The 10,306-nt window shown below is 44.6% G+C and overlaps 1 protein-coding gene across 1 annotated transcript in view; it reads left to right on the top strand.

Annotated features, from left to right (window-relative positions):
* LOC307247984 (uncharacterized protein) overlaps window positions 1–10,306 on the top strand; it is a 35,732-nt gene that overhangs the window by 6,126 nt on the left and 19,300 nt on the right. Inside the window, exons 3-11 of the mRNA XM_080024164.1 lie at window positions 2,695–3,269; window positions 5,961–5,981; window positions 6,145–6,207; window positions 7,385–7,438; window positions 7,634–7,678; window positions 7,855–7,881; window positions 8,855–8,899; window positions 9,199–9,243; window positions 9,418–9,471. Of these exons, the coding sequence (XP_079880290.1) occupies window positions 2,695–3,269; window positions 5,961–5,981; window positions 6,145–6,207; window positions 7,385–7,438; window positions 7,634–7,678; window positions 7,855–7,881; window positions 8,855–8,899; window positions 9,199–9,243; window positions 9,418–9,471 (929 nt within the window). The remainder of the gene's footprint in view (window positions 1–2,694; window positions 3,270–5,960; window positions 5,982–6,144; window positions 6,208–7,384; window positions 7,439–7,633; window positions 7,679–7,854; window positions 7,882–8,854; window positions 8,900–9,198; window positions 9,244–9,417; window positions 9,472–10,306) is intronic.

Genomic DNA, 10,306 nt, shown 5'->3' with positions numbered 1-10,306 from the left:
ATTTATATCGACATGTTGATGACGGAGACTAGGTTATCACCAGGCGTCAAATTGGGATTGGAAAGGTGCCAGGAATCAAACTTCAATTCAAGCTCTCTATCTAGAACCAGTGACATCGGTTATAGTGGCGAGGGGGGGATTAATGAATTAAACTGCGGCTGGTGGAAACTTCGGTTTCTCAAACCATGGCTACCGTTATTACACATATAGACCTACAACAGAGATTAAGGAGTGGCTGAAATGGAAGTCAGGTTTCTCAAACTATGGCTCACTTGACCACAGCACAATCCACTGTAATAACACTAATAGTGGCATATAACAAAAATTGGACCGCGGCTGATGGAGTCTTAGCTTTCTCAAATCACAGTTAAATTTACCACATGACAGTGAAACTTTTGGCCCTTTTGACGATGGTAATTTCACGGGAATCCTCAATGTTATCAGTGAGTGACCCCTTGGAGAAGGCCCACCGAGGTAAACGTGGCAATGTTGGCAAGAGAAGGCCTTCAAAATGTATTTATTTCCCAAAGTTTGTGTGAATGGCCACTCACGTCCACCCCAAGGGACCCTTTTCACGGCAGACATTTTGACATGCCACGTTAGGCTGAACACAGCTAAGAAGCCAATGTCACCTCAATAAAACAGACCCACAATTAATGTTATTAACTTACGCTGTGTTTAACCTTCAATACCCCTCATGTGGCTGCCCCGAAAAAGGTTTCCGCATAATAACCCCCGCATCACCCAGTATGGAGACGTCAGCAAATCAGTTTCCCGCTGCTGCCAAAAAGCTGAAAAAAAAAGTGTAGCCACAGGTTAAACAAACCGAGCAATATGACACTCAAGCTTGAAATCCCCAGAGGGCATTATCAACATGGATTCATCGTTCCTCCCAGGTCTTTTAGAGCGATATATCTCCCCAGCGACCCTTAAATGCTCTGCAATGTTACCATTGAGCGTTTTATTCCCCGACAAATTCTGTATCCCCCAGCACATTCTGTCAGTGACATATTTCCGGGCAGATAAATGTGATTTATCCTCAGCCTATATTAGATCTGTGCTCCCCTTCCACTGCTGAAGGTTGATGCAGCAGTTTGGCTTACTTTCTTTTTATTTCAGCGGGGTATTTTAAATTCATGGACCTATCTCGGCTCTCAATTAATTATAACCTTGTCGAGCACAGCTCCTCACTGCAACTTGATGAATCTATGGCTTCAACCCCCTTTCTACAGTTCCAAATCTAACAAGCCTTTTTTCCGCCGGGCACAGTTGTTTTGCCTTTGTTCGAGGCCATGCTTTAGAGCAAGGAGGTCCGTGAAAACTCAACCGGGATGTAATCAGATGTATACCCTGGCCTCATATTTACCTGGAAATGAAAAGTTGACTGTTCATTTCCTGGTTTTGATGAGGCCCCCTGCCAGTGGTGTAGTCTACATGATATGCGGTATACGCGGTGTACTCACTAAGCTCCAGGATTTCTGTATGCCCACTTAAGAATGCGCAAACATCATGTAAAAATATAGTTTTGCGACAGAAGTTGCACTTCGGTGATTCAGTTTTGCAAATACCAGGTAGAGTATAACTGCAATGAAATAAGTATTGCAGGGGAAGGCATCTGCTTCATTCACCGCCATTCATAAAATTCACCCTATCCGCTCTGTCTGTGTTAATGTGGTGGCTTCCTATATAGGAGGGGATGGGGCTTTGAGTTTGGCCGTGAGTCACCGAGGGCTTAATTTGTGCTGGAGCCAGCGGGAACATGATCTGGGACCTCTCAGATTGGGACCGGCACCTCTTTGATTGGACCCGGCACCTCCTTTGAGTCTTCAATCACATACCTGTCAACTCTCAACCCGTTTTTTCCCGGGATTCTCCCATATTTTACCCTTCTCTCCCGCTGTCCTTTTGTTAAAATATTTTCCTGTATTTTTAACACTTCTAAAAATAATAATAAAAAAAAAGAAGCGATGCGATCCCTCTACAATAAACTATAGTATACCACTGCCCCCTGCACGCTACCATCTGTATGCGACAAATGCAATATGAGTCATGTCCTCTGTGGCGCAAGTCTGGAGATTTGGGAGAGGCTGGAACCCAGACTGCCATCTCCAAAGCAGATAATCTTCAATGATAAGAGGCCAACTGCCGATGATATACATTTCTTACGGTAAACAGATGTTGGCTCCTCTTTGCCCTCAGTCGCTGGTCACAACCCCTGTAAGCTTTTCTTCAGCTACCTTGCCTTTGTTTGTGAGGGTTTCCACTGGGTCCAGTTTCCTCATCTTCCAAATACATGCAAGTTATGGCAGGGATACACCAAAAGACTTTCAAATGACTTCTAAAATCCCAGAAATGGACAGTATGATGGAGCTTTTTTTTCCCATCCCAGTAGTGCACATACTATAGGATTTAGGACGGTGTTCACAGTGGATCACATCTTGGGATATCAGCTTAAACAAGAGGAGCCAAGACTGAATGCTTAAGTTAATATCAAACCAACCTGATATTCTCACAACAGTCCTCGGCTAGAGTCTGGAGACTGATTACAAGCGTTTCTGACCATCTCAAAACAAACGACCACCAGTGACGTGCGCTCAAGAGATGTCTTTATGATTTCCTTAAGACATGAACTTCTGTGGTTGCCTGTTGCCTGTGCTTTCTTTCACCGGCTAACCTCCCCTTATTTTCTCTTAGGACACATCGATGAGGACTGCAGTGTGGAGGTAGCCTTCCTGATCGACAGCTCTGAGAGCGCCAAGGACAACCATGCCCAGGAGAAGCGCTTTGCATCGGACGTGGTGAACCGGCTGCAGGGCCTCCGCCTGCAGACCGGCCGTGGCCTCAGCTCGCGCGCCGCCCTCCTCCAGTACAGCAGCCACGTCATCATAGAGCAGACCTTCAAACAGTGGAGGGGCCCGGAGAACTTCAAGGCCCGGATCGCCCCCATGATCTACATCGGACACGGCACCTACACCACCTACGCCATCACCAACCTCACCCGCATCTACCTGGAGGAGTCGATGCAGAGCAGCATCAAAGTGGCCATCCTGCTGTATGACGGCGTGTCCCACCCCAGGAACCCGGACATATTCTCGGCTGTAGCGGATGCTAAGAACCAGGGTGTCCGCTTCTTCACCATAGGCATCACGCCAGAGGCCAAGGAGGTCTCCAACGTAGCCATGCTACGCCTAATCGCTAGCTCGCCGCCCTCGCGCTTCCTTCATAACCTGCAGGACAAGGGCATCGTGGACAAGGTCATCAAGGAGATTGTGAGTAAAGAAAATTTGAAATTTGTAAGAACCCTCAAAATATATAGGTGGACTAAGGGCGAGCGGCTAGTCAGACCCGGGCCCGCCGTCAGGTGGGGCAACCAGGTATGTTGTCGGGCAAGGGGGTGGACTTTCTACCTGAAGACTTTTCTTGGAAATGTGTAATATGTGGCAGATGTACAACAATTATAACTGGAAATGCTTCATTGGGTGTTCAGGGTGGAAAGGGGTCCAGGAGGACCAAGTAAGAAATATTTGTCCCAGGGCCCATAATTCCTAACATCTTGCCTGATGTGGGCTATTTAAAAACCTGCTGTTTTTTAATTTACTCCTTTCGTTTAAAATATAGCAAGACTTTCCTTTTAATTGTAATAACGGCAGGAATCTTGGCAGAAGTCTTCTGCTGCAGCATTTTGACAACCAGCGCTGACCATATATGTCCAACATGTATGGGCACAGAACGCAACTCCTGCTTTCATCTCGTTTCTTCGCTGGCCTGAAAATATCTATATTTAGAGGCCATACCTGCAACAAATGTGTTGAAGACGCGAGGGTAGTAAATCATTGCATTCCGTTGGCACCTAAAAGTTTCTGACTGATGGTAGCTTTAAAAACGCAGAGACGCAGTCTGACGCGAGCCAAATAAGTCAAACGCAAAACTGCTTTTGGAGTCGTGCGCAGCTCTCCCGGCGCCTCCTCGTTGCGCTGTTGTGCACACTACCCAGCGCTCTGATTTCCCGGCTCGGTGGCAGATATCCGAAGTACGCGGTGTCACCCGCTGCCATAGCAACCGGTCGTCCAGCCACCTCTGTCATCGCTCCAGACGATGAAATGCATCACGGTACTACAGCGGAAACTGCACTTTCCTCTCATTTGGATCCCTATCTCTAGTCATTTACGTTTTGACGAGCTCACTTCTATTTTCAAACCGTCAGTTCATTTTGAGGGAGCGAGGGACGCTCGGGGTTGTTTCCGCCCAGGCGTCATCGGGGTCTGCGTTGCTTTTCCCAGATGTTTGGATTGTAACATCTGCTTCACGTTTAAAAACTCTTTTGTAGGGGAAAGAAATTGGGTGCAGTGGGAGAAGGAAGCTCGGCAAGATCGTACATGCACGCCGCACGGTCGTCTTCACGCAGGGCCGCACCAACCGGCTTCACCGCCGGCTTGGGTGGTACACATCAGTGTGTGATTTAAAATTGACGAGAAAAACCTATGTAACATGTGTTGGCGAATATTCCTTATCCTTCTGCAAAGTTCTGTGCGGTGACCTTTGCATGCCAACACAGGCCTTCATTAAAAGTTCTGCATGGGACGCCTTCATAAAGAGTGGGCGTACTTGATGTTTTCCTCGGGGCTCCTCACCCAGGCGGCTAATAACAGTCGCTGCTTTTTCGTCGCCGTGCCCATGTTGCCATGAGACTTCCATGCCTCCCTCCCTCCCTCCCTCCCTCCCTTCCTTCCTCCCTTCCCCTTCCCCGACGGTGAAGGCAGCATCTGTATGTCATAAGCCCGAGCGTCTGTCCCCGGCTTTCATCTCGGCCCTGGCATGCCGCGCCTCCGTCTGCGGGTACATGCGGCTGCATTGTTCCCCTACGCTAGAAGAAAGAAAAAAAAATAGAAATGAAACAAATGAAGAAGCGAGCGGAGCCTGGCCTCAGACATCCCCTGCCACTACTTCTCGCAGCGGAAATATACCCTGCAAAGTATTATACCCAGAGACTTTTTCTTTTCCTTTTTACCGGCCACGCCATTCCATTCCAACCTGTTTTGGGTTTAGCCCGGCTGGAATTTCTACTATCTCCACCCCCGCCTCGCGCGGAGAAATTTGGCTGGCTTTGATTTGGAGAGAGGCAAAACGATGCTTGAGATGGAAATTAAAAAAACAATAAGGAAAAACAGGGGTTTCTGGTGAGACACGAGCGCATGAGAGGAGGCTCAGTGTGTGATCGCGGCCAAAGCCCTGCTCGTACACTCAGGTGCGGGAGGATGCGAGATATTTGGGGAAAGAATGAAGCAGTCGAAACGGGCTCGTATCCGCTGGTCTTTTGGTTCAGTGCAGTTTTCTAGATGATAATAGGGCTAGAGTTTTAAAGTGGAAATCCTAAAGCTCTTTCTGTTCAAATAAAATCATATAATTGAGGCGGCGCTTTTTGAGAAACAGCCATTCTATGTATTTGCGTTATTCATTCCCGGCAAGAATGCAAAGATCCGAGGCGCGTCAAGTAAACAGTGAACTGTCGATATTGATGAACATTCCCAAAAATTGGATGAGAGATGGATAAAAAAAAATATCCCCACTGCCTCATGTCGCCAAAAAAAAACCCGACAACAAATAAATGGATTTTGGAGAAAAGAAGGTGAGGATGGTTAAAGGTAAAAAAAACAAAACAACAACAAAATGTTGTAGTTTCAAATTGAACCTTGTGGTGTAGTCCCACCCAACTCAGATGATGTCATGGATTACCACCTTCATTCTTTGAATCTATTTTGCCCTCTTATCTTGAAAACCGCTGAGCCTTAAAAATACCCCCGTTCTTGACGCCATGTCACGCTGAGGCACGGCGTCTTCGCGAGGAACCTCTGAGGTCATTTCAGGAATGAAATCTCCGTGACTGTCTTCTCTCTCTCTCTCTCTCTCTCTCTCTCTCTCTCTCTCTCTCTCTCTCTCTCTCTCTCTCTTTTGCTTGACAGACTGAACTGGCAGATGAAGGGGTGAGTTTTTGCGGTCCGTCCTCGCCCTGATTTATTGCATCCAGTGTCTAGTGAGCGACTCGGCTGATTGAAGTCCGCCCGTCTGTCCGTCTGTCTGGTGTCTGTCCGTCTGTCTGGTGTCTGTCTGTCTGTTCGTCTGCCTGTTGTCCCGCTGTGTCCCCAGTGTCCGCTGGCCCAGAGCCAGTGTGCGTGTGAGAAGGGCGAGAGGGGACCCGGCGGCCCGGCAGTAAGTAATCCTTTTTTTTTTTCAAACCAAGTCGAGGCCTCACCCCTTCACCCACCCACCCACTCAAGACGTGAACTCACAGCCCTCTGTTCAAAACCACATGTATTCTTCCGATGCCTTAATAGTCAATTACTCCCCAAGAAGTCTTCTTTGAAGCATCGGCGGGTACAGAACCACCAACAAAAGCAGCCTTGATGCTGACAGTGGAGATAATTGCAGGGGATTTGGGGCATTTCTTTCATTCTTTTTTTTTTTTTTTTTTTTTTTGTAAATCGTGCATTTTGGAGCAGCGAGCGGAGCGGAGACTGCCCCGCATTCCTTTTTTTATTTTTTATTTTTTTTTTGTCAAAGGTTTATGGCGAACGGGCCTAAACACATATTGACACGCGAGTCGTGACGCGTCTCCAGGAAGAACTCTTGGGGGCGTACTGGGGGGTTTGTTCGAGGACACGAGACGATTTTAATGGCTTCAGAAGTGTCGTGCGATGCGGTCTTCAGTTCCCAGTGACCTTTTGTGCCGGTCCCAGTCCTATTACCAGACACATGGAGGACAGAGTGCGAGACACAATTACCCGTTGTGGTAATGCTTTCATGTAGTTGCACAAGATGAGAGCGGCTAATTATCACCATGAACCCTGATGCTCCAAATAAAAGCCCTCTCTGTTTGACGCTGAAGGTCTCGACACAGACAAACAAAAGCCAAAAGGAGCTAAAGTGAGGAACCATTTAGGGCTGGAGACCTCTGAAGTGGAAGCCTCAGCGGCCCCTAAAAGAGTCGGTTCCCTACCAACGGCAAGAGATCAAGAGGAGGCGACGCCAAATGCGCCTCCATCGGTGTTGACAGGTCACTTTGTTGTGCGCTGGTCGTATATTTGGGTTCTGGATTGCTGGCTTTATTATCGAAACGAAAAGCTGCAAGGGGTAGCGAGTTCTATGAGCAAGCGGTCAGTGATACATCAGCTGTTACTGGCATTTTAAAATGGCGATCGATGTACTTGGCAATTCTCACGCGGCTCGTTTGACCACCCGACAGAAGTCGGAACCGTCCAAATTGAACCACTATAAGAATTAAAGTGGAAAAAACATGGGACATGGGAGAAAAGGTACTACGTTTGGATACGCGGAATAAAAGTATTTTTCGATGAAAAGTGTGACTGGTGCATTGACTTCTCCGCAGGGCAAGAAGGGTCGTCCCGGCGAAGACGGCAGCCCCGGTGCCAAAGGAGCAAAGGTACCGCCAACCGTCATGTATCCGCCACCGCCATATTACACTTTTAAAGTCTGCCCTGTTTGCTCAGCACAAACTGGTTACTTCTCAGAAAGTAAAGTGAAGAGTCTTCCACCCAACGGATACTTCCAGGTACGGTGGACTGAACCGCAAAACCACACACAGCGCAAAACTAAACTTCCCCTTTTTTCCCCGTAGGGTGAGAGTGGACTGAGTGGACTTCCGGGCCGTGAGGGGGCAGAGGTGAGAGCGGGATGTTGCACTCCCTAAGCATTGGTGAATTAGTCCGTAAAATGATACAAAACAAATGGACCTCACTGGACATCTGCAGGCTTGACGCTGCATTGTGCGGTTGAAATGGTAACGATGTATATGTCTGTTTCTTCTTCTCTTCGTGTGACTGTGTTGTGAACACACAGGGAAAGGCGGGCTACAATGGAGAAAAGGTATTGTGTAAACTCTGCACTAAACCCTCCCGATATTTCTCTGTGCATGTACAGTACATGGTTATCCGTGGTTGTGGAACCGGCGACGTAGGAGTAATAGTTTTCTAAATGTCTGACTTTAAACTATCATTTTTTTTTTTATGTTGTTCTTGTCTGTAGTGTAGGAGTTAGTGTCTGAATAATGAATCAAACAAGACAGATCATGGCTATGAGGCTGCAGACATAGTGTAGGTGCAACAAGTTTAAACAAGAACTCGGAAAAATCATTCCGGTAGTCAACATCAATTTACTGTATAATGCAAACATTGGCACCTACAGTAACTAAAGCGAAATGGACCTAGATACTCCCTCTCTCAAGACATATGTCATAAATAACTATAATAAAAAAGATACATATAGAGTAAAGAATTATAATAAAAAGATATATATAGAGAATATATTTATATATATATATATATATATATATATATATATATATATATATATATATATATATATATATATATATATAGTAAAGAATTCTAATAAAAATATATTGTAAATAATTCAAATAAAAATAGATATAGTAAAGAATTGTAATAAAAAATATAGTAAAGAATTGTCAGAAAAAAATATAGTAAAGAATTACAATGAAATTTATATATTTAGTAAAGAATTCAAATTTAAAGATATACAGTGTATAGTAAAGAATTGTGATAAAAACATACATAGTGAAGAATTGTAATAAAATGATATATAGTAAAGAATTACGGTAAAGAATTATAATTTAAAAAATATAAAGTAAAGAATTATAAAAAATAAATATATCTAGTAAAGAACTGTAATAAAATGTGTATATACATACAAATAATAATATAACATATATATAGTAAATAATTTAGTAAATATTTATAAAAAATATATATATATAAGTATATATACACACCTTTTTAAAATTTGTTTTTGTCTCTTCCCATCTTTTTGCGTCCTGCAGGGAGAAAGAGGGGAATGTGGCACACCTGGATCGAAAGGCGACAGAGTAAGTTCATTCTTTCACGTCACAACTTAATCCGACCATTTTGCTCTGTTACTCCCGTAATTCTAGCTGTACCAACAGAGTGGAGGGGAAAGCTACTTTAGTCGATTGACACCCACAGAATCTGGTTATTTATGATGAGGAAATGTCTTCTAGAGCAATATAAAGCAAAAGAATGATAACCCTGCTAGGGTCTGTACTCCTTCACCTTGCCTTTTATCTGTAAGTCTCTGATTCTGACAGAAAAGACACACTAGGAATCAGTTTGCGATGGTTTAATTGTTTAAAATCTTGTTTTTCAGGGTCCGGAAGGGCCAGTCGGCACAAGAGGAAACCGAGGAGTACAGGTGATTTCCGGCTTTTTCTCTAAAACACCGTACTTTTTTGTAATTTGAATCATCCGCACAACATTTTCTTAAATATGCATATTCATAGCCAACTCTATCAGATTGACTAGAAATGTATAATGATGTTGAAGGTACAGGCCGTTGTCTTTTATACCTTCCCTTGCCCCCCTACAGGGTTTACCTGGTCAACCCGGTGACATCGGTCCCGAAGGCCCTTTGGGGAGAAAAGTGAGTATTTCCTGCTTCTGGATACTTTTCAAATTGAAACACATTCCTAGAAATCCAAGCCCCCCCCCCCCCCCCAAAAAAAAGAAAAATCGGCGTCCCAGGGATCGTCTCTTTTTTTAACCTCTTTCCAACCTTCACTGATCAAAGGTAACCCTGGCGGGGGAAATATGTATATATCTAGTTCAGGATATCATTATTATTTTCCAATATCAAATTCAAGGGATTCTATGATATTAGAAAGTAAAACAAATACAAAAACATAAAAATACACGTCATGAAAAATAATAATAATAAAAAAAAATTCTTGAATAATTATCATAAAAAAAAAAAATATATATATATAAATTTTTTACTAACATTTATGTATGTACTGTATGTATAAAAAAAAGACATATTCTTGTCAATGTCAGGTTGGGGAGACCCCAAAATACAAATACTGGTTTTAAGACTTGGAACACTCCCCAAAGGAGGAAAGTGTTCTAAAAACTTCACAGGCTTGATATTTTGGGATGAACGGATCAAAAAGTGAAACAGATAAGCTTTCATTGTTTTCCCAAATGCCCAAATGTTTTTCCTCACCGTGCATCACATGAATCCACTCTTTAAGAGCGGTAGGCCTCAGTATTCTGGAACACGGCATCAGTCTCAAGTCAATTTAGCGTGTTAGCCTCTTATTAGTCTGTCAGCTCTATTTGTCTGTGGCCCGATAAAGCCCCCATCCCCCCCCCCCCCCGTCATTACACCCGCCAACTTGGACCCCCCCCCACCCCCCCTCCGCCAACTTGGGGGGGGGTCGATCCGACGACTGTCAGCGCTCCCTCGTCTGTCTTGAAAA

This window comes from Zeus faber (assembly GCF_960531495.2).
Source record: "Zeus faber genome assembly, chromosome: 2".
NCBI classification, from domain to species: Eukaryota; Metazoa; Chordata; class Actinopteri; order Zeiformes; family Zeidae; genus Zeus; species Zeus faber.
This window is presented reverse-complemented; position numbering and strand designations above follow the sequence as displayed.